This window comes from Protopterus annectens, chromosome 10.part0, assembly GCF_019279795.1.
Source record: "Protopterus annectens isolate FY-2018-M chromosome 10.part0, PAN1.0, whole genome shotgun sequence".
Classification (NCBI taxonomy): Eukaryota; Metazoa; Chordata; order Ceratodontiformes; family Protopteridae; genus Protopterus; species Protopterus annectens.
In genome coordinates, this window is record NC_056744.1 from 1,149,986,934 (window position 1) to 1,150,006,076 (window position 19,143).

The following is a 19,143-nucleotide window of genomic DNA, read 5'->3' on the forward strand; positions in this document are numbered from 1 at the left end:
GAAGATACCTCAGATTTCTTGCAGGTTCAATCCACTATCAATTCTCTGCATTGCCCTTTGGCTTATCTACTGCGCCCAGAGTATTCACAAAGTGCCTGGCATCAGTGATTGCCTACTGCAGACTTCAAGGGATACAAATTTACCCTTACCTGGACGACTGCCTGATCCAAGCGGACAGCAAACACATACTTCTGGAACATCTGGCATATGTGACATGGTTACTGCTTTCTCTGGGATATACAATCAACAAAGAGAAATCAAGGCTAACACCATCTCAGAAAATAACCTTCCTGGGTGCCAACTTGGACACAAACACCCAGATGGCATATCTTACGCCAGAAAAACAGGGGCAACTATCTCAGTACTTCAAAATACTAGCAAAAAGTACCAGGCTTACTGCAAGGAAAATCCTGCAGGCTCTGGGATTCATGGCATCTTGCATTCTTTTAATCCCATGTGCAAAGCTGCATATGAGGAAACTTCAATGGTACCTAAAAAATCTATGGTCTCAACACAGTCACAGTTTGGAAACAATAATACCAATAATTCCATGTTTGCAAAAGGAATTTCTATGGTGGGCCCAAGCATGCCAAGTAAACACAGGTCTCCCATTCTGCAAGCCTCAAGCAAAACAAGTCATAACCACAGACGCCTCAGATTACGCCTGGGGGGCGCACATGAAGGACAGGTGCATTCAGGGCAGATGGTCCCAAAAGGAAAAGCACCTTCACATCAATCAAAAAGAAATGCTAGCAGTAATAAATGCAATTACAGCTTTCAAGGACTTCCTGCATCCAGGACAATTACTGATAAGAACAGACAACACCACAGTAATGTGGTACATAAACAAACAAGGAGGAACACACTCATACCCCTTGTGCAGACTAGCCATGACTCTTTGGAACTTGGCTCTGGAAAGACAAATCGAACTTCAAGCACAGTACTTGCCAGGATTGGAAAACACACTGGCAGACAATCTAAGCAGAAATATGACAGATCCACATGAATGGAAGTTACATCCTCAGGTGTTTACAGAAATAATCCAAGATTGGGGGAGACCAGACATAGATCTTTTTGCCTCCCACAGGAATCATCAACTGGAAAAGTTTTGTTCAAGGACCTTTCATCTAAAGGCCTGGAGAGTGGACGCCCTTTCATTCAGTTGGACAGCATGGACAGTTTACGCATTCCCACCTCTGCCTCTTCTGCCCAAGGTGCTTTTGAAAGCAAGAACAGACAAACCGAGGATGATACTGATTGCTCCAGATTGGCCAAGGCAACACTGGTACCCACTCCTGAGGAGCCTAACACATACTCCTCCCTGGTCCCTGCCGCTAATGCCTCTTCTGCTGACTCAGCACAGCTACAAAACTCTTCACAGTCAGCTGAAAACACTCAATCTTGCTGCATGGAAAATTCCTTAACACCACGACAGACCCTACTCTCCAAGGAAGTGCAGGATGTCATTTTGGAGGCCAGAAGGCCATCTACTAGAAAAGCTTACTCCGCAAAATGGAAGCGGTTTTGCTCTTGGAATGAGAAAAGAGGCCAGGACCCTAGAAAACTGAACTTGCCTCAGGTATTACAGTATCTAGCTGAGTTGCTGAACAGTGGACTTTCATTTTCTTCCATAAAAATACATGCCTCAGCCATTTCTGCAGAATTCAACATGGATCCCCCTTTATTTTCTCACCCACTCTTATGACAGTTCCTCAGAGGGGCTAAGAATATAAGACCTCCAAGGAATCAACCAATACTAGCCTGGGACCTTAATTACATACTAGAAAAATTAACATTGCCTCCTTTTGAACCAGCTGCCTCAACAGATTTGCAATATTTGTCCTGGAAAACAGCCTTCCTTCTGGCCATCACTTCAGCTCGTAGGGTTTCTGAACTACAGGCCCTCATGGCGGTGCAGCCCTTCCTCATTTTCCATCAGGACAGGGTTTTCCTTCGTACCAACCCATCATTTATGCCAAAAGTGGTATCCAGGGTAGCCTTAAATCAAGCCATACACCTCCCTACCTTTTATCCCAATCCTCAAAACAAAGGGGAAAGGTTGCTACACTCTTTAGACATCCATAGGCAGCTACGTTATTATTTGGACAGAACAAAGTCCTTCAGGAAATCAGAACAACTTTTTGTGTCCTATGCTGTAGGGGCTCAAGGGAAACCAGTTACAAAACAGACTATTTCCAAGTGGATTGGCCACTGCATACGGTTTTGTTATTCCTATCATGGGAAATCTGTTCCTACAGGTATCAGATCTCACTCCACCAGGGCCACAGCTACCTTTACAGCCTTCCTCAGAGGAGTTCCTACCAAAGATATTTTGGAGGCAGCCACTTGGAGTTCTGTACATACCTTCACAAAACACTACCACCTGCCTTTATATTCCAGAACAAGAGCAGGCTTTGCCACTGCTGTTTTGCAGGGCATTCTGGCTCAACCCAGTTCCTCCTAGTACCTACCACCCTATGCATAGCTTTGGGACTCTACCCATCTGTGATTACTGCAGCTGTATGCACGATGAACATAGTACAGTTTTGTACCTACCATAAATGTAGATGTTCGAGTGCTAATACAGCTGCAGTACAGGTTTCCCTCCCTCCTTTCCCACTTGGTAAAGGCATGGGGCCTAACAACCTCTTCATACTACCTGACTGGGTTATCCTACTATGTTTTATTTGCTTGCATCCACTGATTTTGGATTATATTGCATTGCTTGTATATGTATATAAGCATTATTTATGTATTGCCTTCCTTTTGGGGGCACCTGACATCTGGGGCAAGAAAGACTGAAGAACATGGCGTCGGCTGTGTCTTATATACTCTGGCCTCACTGACATCAGAAGAGTAAGCGACGACAACTGACGCCGGACCAAGACTTTGGAATTCGGCCGACCGAGGGACCGCCTGACGGCTGAAAACCCATCTGTGATTACTGCAGCTGTATTAGCACTCGAACATCTACATTTATGGTAGGTACAAAACTGTACTTTGTCTGAAACCTGCTGCCTGATATCTGTTTGTCAAGGGGACTGCAGACTACCCCTCTGCCAGTTTTGCTATTGCTAATGGAGCCTGAGGCCATGATAACTCTATCTGTATCTCTGGCTGTGTTTACTAATCTAAAGGAAGCTAAGATGTAAAAAAAAAAAAAAAAAAAAGAAAATTTATTCGGGAAGAGGTATTATTTTTGGAATGTTTTGTAGCTCCAGTGATCTGAATTGCAGGTTACTGTCTGTACACCACGTCTCACAGTACCAGTTTTACTTTGCACCCACTTCTTACTAGATAATTTCTGCATAATTTAGACGCAGAAGAACATCAGCATTTGTATCAGCTGCCCACAGTAGCAACATGTGGATACACTGTAGTGAGAAAAGCACTGCTGAAGAAGCCTGTATCTACTTCAGTGCACTACAAGTCACATGACTAATGTGTCTTCTCATCATCCTCCCAATTACTGGCTAATCAGGAGGGCTTTGTTTAAAATTCCCATATATACAAATTATTCAGAGGGTACCCATAAAGGCAAAAAGCACAACTTATTCTACCACCACTTCTGTCTCCTAGCTTAGTTGTCCAGAGAGTTCTTCCTTTTCTGAATCCACCCAACCCCTCTGATAGGTCAGTTTGAAATACTTCTTGCAGAGGAAAGTATCATCCTTAAAACTAATATGATAGGTGCTTGATGGAATTGTATTTAATTCCTGACTTGCATCTTTTCTCTGCTGAGCTGGGTTGTAGATATAGTAAAGAAAGCATGGGGGGGGTACCAGTACAAGTCCAAACCTTCTCAGGTTTTTTTTTGCTTGATGCTTCACCAGGTGAAGTGAACCCCCCCCCCCCCAAACTAAACAATGCCTATTCTTTTAGATTGTCTTTAACAGTCACCGTGCTACAGGGATGTCACACTTCTCCATCAAAGTGTGTGTGAGAGAGAGAGAGAGCTGTGGTTACATGCATTTCTCAAGGTTCCCCAAAGTCCTGCTTCTTAAACCTCCAAAGCACATTATTTCTCCTAATTGGGACCTCTGCTTTATTATGAAGAATCTTAAACTCTCATTCCCTTCATCTGAAATAGCTGGTTCAGGTTATCTCAAGTTGTTGTTATGGAAAAGTGTTCTTCCAGTTATGGTTTTGTCTTTTAGAAGAGTTTCTGGACTGAAAGTACTTATATGCAAAGAAACTTGTCTTTTCTTTCACAGTGATTGCTTATCTCTTTGGACAACTTTGTCATTCATGCATAAGGTGATTTTTTTTAAACCGTCTGCTTCCCATTGAGAGAGCTAGGGAAAAGGAAGATAGAAAACAACTGTTACATACCATGAAGGTTCTTAGGTAAATGTGATAATGCAGCCAGGGGACGAAGGATGTGAAGAAACTGACCAGTTATCATCTGTACATGAAAGACAGATAGGGTTTTCAGTCATGCAACAATCGGTGTGAGAATTACGAGCCAGTTGAATCACCTTCTGGTTTGCCACCCATCTTCTAGTTTGATACCACGTAGGAGGAAATTAGTTGTTTAGACTGAGACACATTCCTCCAGAGCTGCAATTACTGCAGGTGATTTTTTCAAGAATATCTCCATATCTGAGATTGCTGCTTGGAGTACAGTATATACATTTACCAAACAGTGTAAACTGGATGTTCATTCTAGATTAAGAGATGGCGTTTCCACAATGTATTACAAAACCTGCTTTTATTTTAGCATATAAGAAGTGCATTAAAAGGGTTTTCTGTTATTGAGATGTACATAGGAGTGTATGTTTTTACAAAGGCTTAAAAGAAATCGACATTTTGTGGTTGTACAGGTCAGACGTTATGTGCACTGAGAAAACCTGTAGAGTATCTTTAAGATGTTTCTGACCAGCTGCATGTGATTTTTCACAGAGTCAAGCAATGCGAATTGTGCGGACAGTTGGACAAGCATTTGAGGTGTGCCACAAGCTGAGTGTCCAACACACAGAACAGAATGCAGATGGACAGGAGGATGAAGAGTGCGAGCAGGGTGGTGAGGATACAGAACCACCAGGTACGAAATGTTATCATTTCAGCAAGGTGATTGATAAGGAACATAGGCTTTACAGTGTACGTCTCATATTACCTAAAGTAGTGTTTTAGTCACATCCTAACGTCACACACAGAAGCAGAATTTGCAGTGATAAGGTGTAAAGTTGTGTTTACCCTGTCAAGAATGTTACACTGTCAAAACATTAAGGAACAGCCTTGCTTGTTTTTATCCTAACAATATTTTCATGCAATGAAGAGATTTTTTTTTTGTTTTTATACACCAGTTAAAGTGTTTTGCTTTCTTGTGAAACAGTCAGAATATTTGTATATCATCTTGTCCCTCCATTTTCTCAGTAACTGTTCTATGTAAGTCAGTACCTCAGCCGGTTGCACTGCTACACCTGCAGGGCATCTGCTCCTTTCCTTAGTACTCACCTGCATGTTAATTGAATTATGAATGTCGATCTGTTGGCTGTTGAAATGCTTGACACATTTCTTCTCATGATAACTGTCCAGCACTGTATAAGTGTTATTACCATTCTTTTTATTGCTTATTTTGTTTCTTTAATATGTTGTATCATTATATTGTTCACTATATCTGTTGTATCATTTTGTTAAACTATATATGTCGCATCGTTTTTGTTAAACTAAATGCCGGAGCTTTTCTCCTCGGGCCTCCACTGTAAATGGACCTGGTCCAGTCGGATCTTCCCAATTAACAAATGTAAAATAAATAAATAAACTGTTTATTACTGTCTCAGAATTAATCTTCATTTTTCAATGAATAGGGTATGGAGTTTTATGAGTATACACACATACACACATACAATGTAACATGAACATCTAGGGTCCTTTCAAGTGACCTATTTCAGCAGCTTATATCTGTAATATAGCTCTGCTCATGATCCAGGGTCAGTTTTTCCCTTAACTATAGTAAGTTAGAATCTGCTGTCGTAAAACTCAGCACAATGAATGTGTATTTGTATTACGTGAGTAGATGAGCACTGAGGTGGATTTAAAAGAAACAGAGTTGTACATTTTGGAAATAGAAATTTGAAACCTGATCCCCATAATGAGAACACAGCACTGGTGTCCTTCAGCTCTCAAAGTGGTCAAGGAGTTAATAACTCTATGTTCTTAAGTAATATAAAAATGTAACTGAAAAAGAGCATTACGTTTTATCTCCATTTTTCAGAATGCAAGAAAAAGAGAGAGAAAACATTTTCACGTTTTGCATGTGCCTGGATTAGCTTCCTTTTAAGGGCTGTAGTTACTTTTGTTTAACTGCAAGAGTTCTGTAGATGTAAGATCGTTAATTGGTAGCTACTGCATGTGTTACACGGACGACATTAAAGCTGCACAACACAACATGATCTCGGAGTAATTACAGCCTTCAGTGTTTTATTGATATGTAGAGTAAAACCAGGAGCACTAAATACATTTGAAAGCAGGCTAGATAAATGGGCTGCAGTATAAAAGTATGATCTCCAGAGGTATGGTAAATATGCGATTTTGGTCAGATTGATTTTAACTGTGACTTTTTAGGCAGTTCATTAAAGAACCACAAGGTTTACAGTAATGCAATATACCTGTCTTAGAACTAAATGAGTACTAGGTCAACAGGAGTGGTCAGTGGTCACCAGAAGTTAGGAGTTTACATTAATTTTGTGTATTTTTAGTATTAAGGTAGCACTTTTCAGAATTAAAAAATCAAAAGCATGATATATATATATATATATGTGTGTGTGTGTGTATATATATATATATATATATATATATATATGTGTGTGTGTGTGTGTATATATATATATATATATATATATATATATATGTGTGTGTGTGTATATATATATATATATATATATATATATGTGTGTGTGTGTGTGTGTGTGTGTGTGTGTGTGTATTTTTACATACCTGAAATTTTATTTAACATTTATTTACTGGGAAAGTCAGACTTAGAATGAGACAGTTTTCAGCACGTCTTTGTAATGTGGGAGGAAACCGGAACACCTGGAAAAAACCCACATGAATGCAGGGAGGACATTCAGACTCTGCACAGAAGGCACCCCAGCTGAGAATCGAACCGTAGAACCTCTTACTGTGATGTGACAACGCAACTGCTGCACCACTGAAATATTTTTAATAGGGTTTATCACTTGGCTCACGGTAATTTTCTGTCACTTTCTTAATTTTCTTTTTTTTCCTTAACATATCTATTTATGTACCCAAGAACATTTATTTATTTCTCTGAGTACCAAGGCTGTTGCGCCACTCTTAACTACAGTTAGGTCCTGCAGGTTAACTTTCTGACATGTTGTTGTTGTTTGTCTTTCGGCTTTTCCCCGTTAGGGGTCGCCACAGCGGAACTCCGGTCTGCTAATGATTGGCAGTTGGTTTTTTTTATGATGTCGAGTTGCCAGCCCGACGCCCAACCTTCAACGAAGGCACGCCCATTCAACGCATGTCTTTCGAATGCCCACTCGACCACGGGAAGGACATGCAGACTCCACACAGAAGGCACTCCCAACCCAAGCCGAGAACTGAACGAGAGAACATCTTGCTGTGAGGCAACAATGCTACCGCTGCACCACCGCGGAAGTAGGTTAACTTTCTGACATAATACTCCTTAATTGTCTCTGGGTGAATCCCAGTTAGCTGAGATGCACTGTTAACATGTATGTATTCATGTTCCCATTTAGGAGGTGATTGTCTGATTTATAACTTAAACTCTGATTTTTCTGAAGATGGAATATTGATGATGACGGGTCTATATTAGATGCACGAAAAGACTTTAGCGCGAACTCTCACATGAGCGAAAATGCTGGGAATCGAAACTGTGATTGTGGGGTCGTGTTATAGTGAGGAGTGGGATATTTGCCCTTTCCTCACTGTAGTGCTACCTCGTAGTTGGAATATATAGTTAGCCGGAGGGAGGCACAGCCCCCCACAATAGCAAGTTCGATTACCGGTATTTTTGCTCGTGAGCGTTTGCGGTAAAGTCTTTTTGGTTTTATAATATAGACCCGATGATGACTCCTTCCACTAAAATTTTATGAAATCCATCCATAGTCTGACTAGGTCCAATACTGTCCACTTTAATAGGTGGCATTTCTTTTAATTGACTGGGTTAAATCACTTGAATTATGTTTGAATAATAAGCATTTGTAAGCTAGAGAAAGCCTGTATCTGTATAAATATGCTAGAAAACAGAGTATGGCTGTAGCTTATTTTACATTAAGCAGAATAAGGAGACTATTCCTAACCTGATTTGCATAGAATCTATGTGTGCTTGGGATTGGCTGGCAACCCACAATCTCCTTTTCTCGCAGCAGGTGATGCTAAGCCTTCACTGTTCATTGGCTGTTACATTAAGAATATTAGGCCTTGGTTTATTCAGCTATGTGATTCTTCATGAAGGCATCCCAGAAATCTTTATTATTATTATTATTATTATTATTATTATTATTAATAAACAAGAAACATATTTATTAAATTATCACTTATGACATAGGCAATCATATATTTAAATAAGTGAAAACAAACCACATTGACATAATTTTAGTTGCAAACATTATACATCCCTTATAATCTATCCAGTCACTGTCAGTCAGATGTTAAATAGCTCATTCAAATCCTGCCTACTTTGAAACCTCATTTCTAGTTTACATGTATTGTTCCCTCAATTTCCATTTTTTATGTAATTTTCTCCTACCCTTTTCTAAAAGATCCCATTATCAGTTGTTTTATCTCACTACTTCTAGTACAGTTGGTTTAGACTTTGATTTCTATTTCCTAGTAATTGCTTTATTTGCAGCCACCATAGTTAGATTTAGAAAGGCCTTACAACATCTAGGCAATTCTGATTCTGTATCCTAGCTCAAAATATAATTTCCTTAGTCATGATAATTTGTTCACCCAGTATTTCTGATATAGTGGTCTGCAGAGAATTTTTAAAATCTCATAACTCATTACACTACCAAAACATATGTTCCCAATTATCCCTTTCTTCCCCGTCACACCTCCAACATTTCCTATCTACCTGAGGAAGAATTCTTTGGAATCTACTTTGAGTATAAAAATACCTATGTAAACACTTGTGAGCAAAGAGCCTAAATCTTCTAGACTTTGTTGCATATTTGGAAGACAAATATATATATCCACCCATTGTTTTGCTTATCCAAGCTCTCATCCCAATTCTTTCTAACCTCCTCTGACTGATTCTTATAGTTATCTTGCAATATTTTGAATGCTGTACTAATTATTCCTTTTTTAACAACAGCTTCTGTTCTAGATTCACCTAAAAGCTCTACCAGTGCTGGTCTTTCTTATACTGTTATATCAATCCTTGATATGGAAGGCAATCTCTAGCCTGTAGTACAAATAAATTCTTCACCTCTTCCCATTTTTTTACATTTCCCTCTCTAATTATGTGCTCCCAATACCTTGGTTCTTTTGCCAGTTTTCTCCAATAAATTCCAGCCACTTCTTGCCTATTGTCTGTATCCCCAATTGCAGTCATCCTTATTTGCAGAATTTTCTTTCTCTATTCCCGTGTTTGATTAGTTTTTAGAATACTTTCTGTTACTTGATGAATATACTATTCTGTATGGTTAGTGTTATTCTTCTTAAGGATCTGCATCCAAAATCCCAGTCTCTCCTTGTTTCTTGAGCATCCCCCTGTTTTGTCATCATCCCTTTCCAGTTTGAATTATGGGTTTCTGCTTGTGCTATGTATAGGAGCCTTAAATGCGTAGCTCTGAAATACCCCTTCAAATTGAGTAATCCCAGATCAACTTGTTCTTTTTGAAGTATCAGCTTATCCCACTTGGCTCTTGCCATCTTCCCTGCATCCCATAAATCTTTGAACTCTAGAATACACTAGTAAGTACCATGACCAGTTTGCTTCTTCCAGAAAGTTCATACTTCCAAATTCCTGCGTACTGGATTCTGAACAGGGAGCATCCTATTTAGAGTCATAGCAGTATTATTAGTTCAACAGGTAGCATACTCACCTTTGACGATGCTGCTGCATCTGAAGACTGTTGATTCTATTCCCACACCAGGTGTTTGAGTTCATTTTCCAGTGCTGACAGTGCAGGACAGCATGGGGGGGTGCTGTATTCCCGAGGTGCTGCCCTTCAGATGACATATTAAACTTACATCCTGTGACACTTACTGAAGAAATGAGTATTATCATTGTTTTTCTTTACTAAATCTTTAAATTAATATACAGTCCTTAAAGCAAATTAATTATTAAACACAGTATAACACGTTACATGGTGTGATCAAAATACAAATAAAAAGCCACAAGAACATATGCCTTCATAATATTACAGATAAAATAAAAACAGATTATGCCTTTCCCATTGTATATACACATTTCAAAATCTGTTGCATTCCATCATTATTCCATACATATAATATGTAATACTTTCTCACATCTGGTCTTCCATCTGTCCATTGAAGCCATATATTTTGAACTAAAATTGTATCTATTCCATCTATATTACTTTTAACATTTCATATATGCCATAAGCAGAATTATCTGATAAATTCTTAAATAAGTCAGTCCTTACTATTTTATCTAACAACTCCAAAAAACATAATACACTTTTGAAAAAACATGACTTTTTGTTTGCTTTTGACATTTAAACAGTGTATTTTCCAACACATTAAAATGTATGCGAGAATCTTAGATGAAATCCTGATTTTATGGCATGCCAATACAGAAGTTAAATGATTTTTTTACATGACTGCTATGGGAGATTTTTTTTTTTTGTGGATATTGCTGTTTTTAAATTGATGATTGTTTTCAATCTGTCAGTTGCAGGTATTTATATTTTTCACTTGCATGCCTATTTTTGTAAAAGAGGAACCTGGTGAAAGTACAGAAAATTAGAGTTTCTAGAATAATTTCAGAAGATGATATTTTTTTGGTTGAGCTAGAAAAGTTAAAGGCAGTGTGTATTGAAAGGGTTACCTAAGTGATTTAGTAGATCTTTTTAGGTAAAGAAATTACTGAAGGGAGAAAGAGCAGATATTGTCCAGTTTTGAAAAGGAAGATGGTTGAGCCCTTTAAGTATAAACATGGAGGTGAAGCTTATGGAAGGGCTATGATCGGTCTGTATGCAAGTTATTCGCAAATAATCAAAGAAGCTATTTGCAAAAACTGGAGGGTAGTATTTGAAGGGAGTGTGTTACTCCCTTTACTTGGAATTTCCCCTAAGTTTATGTACAGAAAAGTTCAGAATTTGAAAAGTTGTTTTGAGAAGGGACAGAACATCCAAATAGTTAATGATACTCTGTCGTTGAGCAACTATAAGCGTGATGGTTGTTCTCAATGTCATTTTATTCATGAAGGATTAAATGTAGCAGTAGGCCCAGTGCATTCTGGAAAAAGTAACTAGGGATGTTAGAGGTGGTACTTGGGAGAATAAATTGAAATATATGGAACTGTATTGGCAGCTCCTATTGGATGCAAAAGTCATTCCATGGTTGAAGAATAGCATTTGTGTTAGTAGTATAATTTTTATGAGAGCAGCTACGTTATGAAATCACTTTTGAAGAATGTAGTTTATCATTTTTATGCTTTACATTTTATACTATGTTGTTAAAATTTTTGGTTTGTGTTTAAAATTGTTCTTCCTTAGTTAAATTGATATATTTATGTAAATATTAGATGCACTTATGTCTATGTTTGAGAACATATGGTACAATTTTTATTATTAAATTGGTGTACAGCATATCTTTAGTAAGTTATTTTTCACACCTGTGGTTTTAATAGTATATATGTAAGTTTTTTTTTAAATGTTTTAAATTGGTAGTTCATTGTTTTTGATTGATTAGAGAAGGGTAGTTTAAATGAAGTGTGATTTAAAAGATATTTTGTTTGCTCTGACAAAGTGACTTCAAGGTTGAACGAAAGCACTTAGCAAATATTAAAAGTTTCTGTGGGTCTCATACCTTCTAGAGTTTTGTTTTTTATTGTTTCTTTTTCTATTCAATATGCAAATGAACAATATATGTATTTGAAAAATTTATATTTCAGTCTGTCTTAACTTGTATTTCTTTCATGCGAAAGCATCTGAACAAAGTCCCATAAACTTGACACATACTTTATTCACTTCCTCCAATCCAAAAATATTTTCTTATTGCTATTTTCTTAAAAAGTCAAACTAAAAACCTAATAGTCATATGTAACTTTTATCTGATATCATTTCTCCTTATCAGTATTCCGTTTTTCCATAGCAGTCATTTTTCCTGCATTCATATTGTAATGTCCCTAACACATCCGTTCCTCACCTTTTATCCTTATAGTTCTGAACAAAAATCAGTAAACCGTTGTCTTAGAGGTTTTCCCAACAACTCATCATCTGTCAGCAGGTGGTAAAAAAAGCAGTAAGCTGAATTGTACTCATTCAGACATCATCTTTAACATCCAACCCTTCCCTGATTTTCTGTGTGTGTAACTGAAGAGTGTGTTTAATGAAAGCAGCATCCCTATTCTTTTCCCCTTGGAAATCGATTACCTCTGTGACCTTTCCTAACAGTTATTGATTTAATGAAAGCTTATTTTTTCTAAACAAAAGGGCATACATTTCCATATTTCTATAATATCATTTACTCCTATAAACAAATATTTTGTGATATTCTGAATTACCTCCCCACCCCTAAACTTAATCCCCAGTATTGAATTAAAATAAACCTTACCAGCTGTAACAGCCCCACCAAAATCGTTCCCTTGCTTTAAGTTAAACCCTGCAATAAGCTGTACAGTAACAGTAAAACGTATTTAATCAGTTTCGCATTGTTTAAAATCCTAAAATTCCATATCAAAATTCAGCAGAATTTGTAATATCCCATTCTAACCTTGCATTTAATTAGCAAATTCTGAAATGATTGCATTAACAGCTAATCAAAAAAGAATCAGGCAAAAGAACAACAACAACCCTGCCTAACCAATTGCTTATCCAAATTTTCTTACCCATATAACCATTTACATACAGAATTATGCAAGTAGAGTGTTACATTTCTTTCATGAAACCTACAAAAACTGGTGCAAAAGCAATAAGCACTCAAATGTCATACACAGATACATGCAACACACGGGGATGACCACTGTTGTAACAACCCAAAATCAGACTTCCTTGCTCAGAAATCAACATTTCCTGAACAAAATCTCTCATAAAATGCCAAAATTCATATATTCTTCTGCCTACCCCCCATAATTTGTTTCTCTATTATTTCATTAATAGCTCTGTTTATTATGCTTAGTAAATTCTCCATCATTTCATTAATAACTGTATTTATTTATTTATTTATTAATTATAATGAGTATTTTTTGTTAACAGCTGATGATCAGTATTAGTGGCTAAAGAATTCCAATTTCTTATGTGTTCTCTTTGTCTTTCCAGAAAAACTTCATTAGTCTTAAATAAATAACTATTTTCCCTTATGTCATGCTGCTGTCACCACTTTTGTAAAACAAAATCACTCAAAACTTTATAAAAGACATTTCGTAAGCCCTGTAATCCCAGGATAGTATTAAGTAGTGCAAAAAACATTTTTCACTTGTAACTGAATGCCTGCTTCTGTTTTCTTTAGTAATTTGTTTCCTAATTCCACCACTGCCTCCCAGATTCACCTCTACTATGTAGTTGTGGTACTTCTCCATTTCATTCATAATTTCTTGTGATATCTTTTCATTATCACACAAGACATTATTATATGTTTTTTTTTCTGTTTTCTGTACTAAAATGCCAACAATTGATTTACTAGTTCCTTTCCGCTTAACAGTAAATTGTTAAGTGTCTACAATGTCATCCTCCTTTTATTACCTTTTTTAAGAATAACCTTTTTATTGACACTCTTACACAACATATTAGTGATGGTTCAACGTAAGCGTAATGTCATTAAACAACAATAATCACAAATATACATTTAACAGTTTCTCACTGTAAGAGTTGAGATCTGTAAAATGAAAATAAATGAGGAAGTATCTTGCCATATGTTAAACCATCTTGATGCATGCCTAATGCTTAATTGTGCAAAGTAATATTTGAAAGATAATTGGAGTAAAGAAGACACTTGCCTTTAAGGTTATGCCTTGATTTGTGTGGTGTTGAAGCTAGCTCCATAAACTTGATCTCATTTACCACCCCAGTTACATCTGCAACCTGTAGCGGCTGTAAATACTTCCAGCAACTGATACAAGTTTTCATAGCTGCCAAAATGAGTAGGGTTAACATTAAGGGAGTCATTGTCAAAAGACTGGTGTCTACAAATGCCTATAAAAAAAGGTATTTGGTAAGCACAGGGGGGTTTGAAAAAATGTTGTTACATAAAAGTTGAAGGTCTCTTTTAACTCTTCCAGAGCTGGGCAGTCACAAAAAGGTGTGACCAGTCTGCTAAGACTTGGTCTTAATATTTCCAGCAAGAGAGGTCTATATTGGAACACTTTCTATGCAATCTAGTGAGAGTGTAAAAGTACTTGAACATGCACTGACACCCAAATAATGTGAATTTTCATGATTTATTGGCATGCCTGGGTGCTTAAAGGGGTAGTTGCCAGATTTCAGGGGAATTGTTGTTCCAAGTCCCTTTCCCACATAAGTCTGAATTTGTTGGTGACCTTTCCCTTACATATAAGAAGTATTTTATACAAGTGGCTAGTATACCTTTATAGTAGGGGTGTTTCCTTCCTGACTCTCTATTATCCAATGCAGTAGCCTAGGTCAGTCTATGTACTTGATCATTATCAACCTGAGCTTACTCCATTCAGCAGCTAATGCCTTACATAGTTCCCTATAAGTAACTTCTACCTCAAAGATAAAAACAAATTCTTGCAGTTAGTATTTACTCCAATACATCAAGAGACGAGTTATATGGAGTACCGAAAGAGGTGCTTCAGATATAGGCACCAAGTTCACCATCTGTTTTAGGCGGTCTCTACTTTGATAGAGTCCATTTGACTTGTGCATACATTCTCTGACTTCCCCTGTAGCCAGTCAAGTTGTGGTAATAAATTGAAGGCTGACCCAGATAAGCTGTCAGTATGCTAGAGGGGAAGTAAGAGATTGAAAGGTATTAAGTCTTCTGACCACTAGGTATAGGTTCATAGGTTAGTTCTAGGCTAACTGCCCTTGTGGGCCATTTTAAGCCTAGCCAGTTACCCCATGTGAGAATCAAACCCTGCACCTTGTGTCTGTAAGGTAAACATCTTAACCAGTATGCCATTCTCCTACCCTATAGATCACCATCAGTGGTATGCACAACCCTCATAAAGTAGGTGGGAGGGAAAGAATATCCCACACAAGTCTGAATTTAGTGCTGGCCCAGAAAAATGTGGGTACCATTTGTTTCAGCCTTCTATATATATCTGGGGAGGAGATACTAGGACCCCTTAAGCATAGTACACCATCAGTTTATCGCCTGAACCCACTGTGCAATGTTTAGGCCACTGTCTTCCCACTATTTAATCCTGATGTCCTAGTGCAAATTTTTATAAATGTAAATTCTGCTATACTCTGCAGTGTGGAGGCTAGCTTTATCCCAGGACAGAGTACACTCAGTCCAGGCTAAGAAAAGAAGTCTGTGCACCAAGCCAGAGATGGAGATGAAGCTCATCCTTATAGTTTTAGTTTTGGACACATTAATTCTGTAGCCAGCTAACTTTCTAAAAATCCATAGCTCGTTGAACACAAATTCAGGGTCCTGCTCAGGGTTAGAGATAGAGAAAGCAGGAGGTCATCCATGTAGAGGGTCAGTTTTTTTCTCTAATAAGCCCAGTTTGTATCTCTCAAGTGCGGTCAATTTAAGTTTAATAGCCAGTGGCTCAAGATTTAGAGCAAATAATGAAGGGGACATAGAACAACCTTGTTTTGTACTTCTACAAATGTCAAACAATTCAGAGAGTCTTGAACCTTTTTCCCATAGCTAATGTGTCATGATATAGGTTACCCAAAGAGTAATAAATTGCTGGGGAAACCATAATGCTCATCGAACATGAACAGGAAAGGCTTAACTCACTCAGTATATGCCTTTTTTAGCATTTCATCTAATTAAGCTTAAATGTTTGTGTTTTGTTGGTATCTTCAGTTACAAGCTTAACCACTAACAAGTTGTCCACTGTGGTTCTTCCCCTGAAAACTTGGTCCAAGTGAATCAAAGTTGGGAGAAGGGCTGATAGTTTCTTGGCTAAAATGGAGATGGGTAGAAGGAATCAATCTGAGTAGGGTCCTTCGCAGGCTTGATTATTACTGATAACTACTGCCTGTTTCCAGGAGGGTGGAACACCACCTGTAGTTAAGGACCAGTTAAGTAACTTTTAGTGTCTTTTTCATTTGTTTAATGTATATTCAAGTGAAGATTTAATTTCCTCTCCTAATTTTGGTATCCTTTTTCCTGCCCCATCTCTCTCCAAGCAGAGTGATTTTGGGCCATCATCAGTTCTACTTACAGTTCCCCCTTGTATGTCGATGACTTTCTAAGAATCTTACCTTTCTAAATATCCCAGTTTTCCATTTTATCATGAGATTCTCTATCTACAGAAATCAGGGTTTCTACTAGTGCTCCCTCCGTAGAAGAACAAGTTTATGCTCCTATACCTGGGGTTGAGCAAGTAGACATGTAGAAAGTAAGAACTAAGGGGGATGGTCCAGTATTATAATGGGTAGATAAATTAAAGGCTGTAATAAATGCACTGATTCTTCAGACATCTTTATCTTATCAATTATAGAGTAAGACTAAAAGCTGGGGAAGTGACAAGTGTATATGTCAAAGAAACAGCAAGTTTATACTGAAGGTCTTCCTTTCCCATGAAATCTGTATATCTTGTTATATATTTCCCTAGTGAAGGGATTCTGTATGATCTGGGTCCCATTTGGACATCTCCCAATCTCAAAACAGTGTTCTAGTCACCCACCTGTAGTGATGGATCCCTCTTGGAATACAATCCATTCCCTTAATATTTTCCCATTGAGTAGTTCCTGGGTGGGGAAGATTCAGATTCAGTATTGTCATAGGGTGTCCTTCCAAGTAGCCCAGTACACAAGCATACTTACCTGCTTGGTCAGTTAAGTGGGTGGCTATGTGCCAGTAAATACCCCTTTTAAACAAAATTGCCATTCCTCGTCTATGCCCACCATGTAGGATGTGTAGCCTAAAACCAAATAACCTGACCTGTTTAATATTTTATGAATTTCTGGAGTCAGGTTTGTTTCTTGTAACATTGCCATTGTGGAATCCAGATGCGTAATCGAAGTAAATATTTTGTCCCTCTTAACTATATTAACCAAACCATTCACATATGTTAGTCAGTTATAAAGTTCAGAAAATAAGACAGTTGTATGAGCCTGCATCCTTGAGAGGGGTGCATTGAGCACCCAAGATCTTGAGTGCAGTTGGGTTAAAGAACCCCATCTGTACTCAAAAATACTTAATGTAAAGAAATCAATTTTCTCCATTCCATCAGTAATTTTCGCTGCAGTATCCTTGAGATAAGTTTCTACTGCTTTATGACCAAGATCAGGTCAATAAGCATCTAAAATAACATTTTAAACTATTAATTTCATACAGAAATTATTTACGGGAGAACCAAACATATGCCACTTCCAATGATGAGGCAGATAGGCTGTTGTATGAGAGAAATGGTGGATGAGAACACGCTACCAAAAAGTGGCACATGGGAGTTATTTCATAGTAGAGCCCTAATTTCAGCTCATCCATTCCCCATCTTCTCCCAGTTATCTGCAGCAAAAAGTAAGTTCAAATAAAAGAATGCATGTTATTTCCACTTAAATTAAAAGTCAGGCCAGCTTTGTTCTTTCTTTGTGAGTATTTCCACTTCTATGCAGTTAGACACTGAGCTTGTGTGGAAAAAGTAAAGAAAAGAAGTTCTTATATGTATTTACATATTTTGGTGTGAGAAAATAGTTCTTTGCAAGGCTGCCATTCAGATCAATCCTCCAGCAGACAAGCAGTCAATCAAATTAGAGTGAACTGTTGAAACATTTAAGCCACACTGAATTCAGAAGCGATAGTGAGGGGCTCAGTATAAAAGCTACCCCTCTACCTAGCATACTCTGTATATCACTCATGTCAGTCATGTATAGGGACAACAGTCGCCTGCAAAAAAAAAAACAAAGAAGGCAGTATAAGATTCAGGTACAAGTACATTAGAACTTTAAACTAACAACATGGAGGAGGTTGTTGAAAGGGATATTTAACTACTAGGATTGGTTTTATGTTATGTAATGAGCATTTATGAATCAGTCGTAGATGGAGGAAAGTAGAAGGCACTCAAATCTAACATATTCAGCAGGATGGTAGCATTAGTAGTTACAATCTGCATTGCGTTTACTTAGATTCCATTGTACTAATAAGGCAGATTTGTAGTTCAGGTTTAAACAGCTGCCTGAAACTCCATGCCAAAACAAAAAAAACAGACGTCTGTATTGACAGCGGTTTACAGAGTTGGTCTTTATTTATCCTGGATCCCTTCACCTGAAGAAAGGGAAATTGATTTGGACTGATTTTCCATTGAATTGGACTTTGTCTCTTCCTGCAATGCTCCATCTGGATTTGCAGCTTGAGTTGGTTGGGAGGTGGAATGCTTATGTTTGTTAAGCATCTGTTTTGGTGACCCAAAAGTAGTTGTACCACAAGCAGGATGGACTTGAAGATGAGTAGAGTGCAGTAGTCTAAACTTCCATATGGACTGTATGCAGATGCAAATTTCAGGCTGTAAAACAGTTTTTTTCCTTCTAACATCCACAGAGTATTTGTGGTCAAATACAACCCATGAGTCACCTTACTTTAACTATTTTGCCTGTGGTAAGGGTATTTTATCCTTTAGCACATACATTCCAAACCTCACTAGCACTGGCTTGGGCATGTAAAACTCATAAGGGCTGAGGGATGAAAACCCTGTGCATTATTTCTATCCAGACCATGGATCCAGTCCATTCCATTGTGCAGTGGAGGACAACATATAGTAGACATAGTCACTACCTTCTTCCCTTTCTGGGATATCAATGAATCACAAGTTATTTTGGTGACCAGTGAGCTTGATTTCCATTAATTCAAGTTGATCCTCTGCAGAACACACTTTGTTTAATA

At 37.8% G+C, this 19,143-nt stretch overlaps 1 protein-coding gene across 1 annotated transcript in view; it reads left to right on the plus strand.

Annotated features, from left to right (window-relative positions):
• The window catches only part of LOC122813522 (carboxyl-terminal PDZ ligand of neuronal nitric oxide synthase protein-like), a 2,813,298-nt gene that overhangs the window by 1,931,086 nt on the left and 863,069 nt on the right, over positions 1–19,143 (plus strand). The window contains exon 6 of the mRNA XM_044085881.1: positions 4,903–5,044. Coding sequence (XP_043941816.1) covers positions 4,903–5,044 — 142 coding nt within the window. The remainder of the gene's footprint in view (positions 1–4,902; positions 5,045–19,143) is intronic.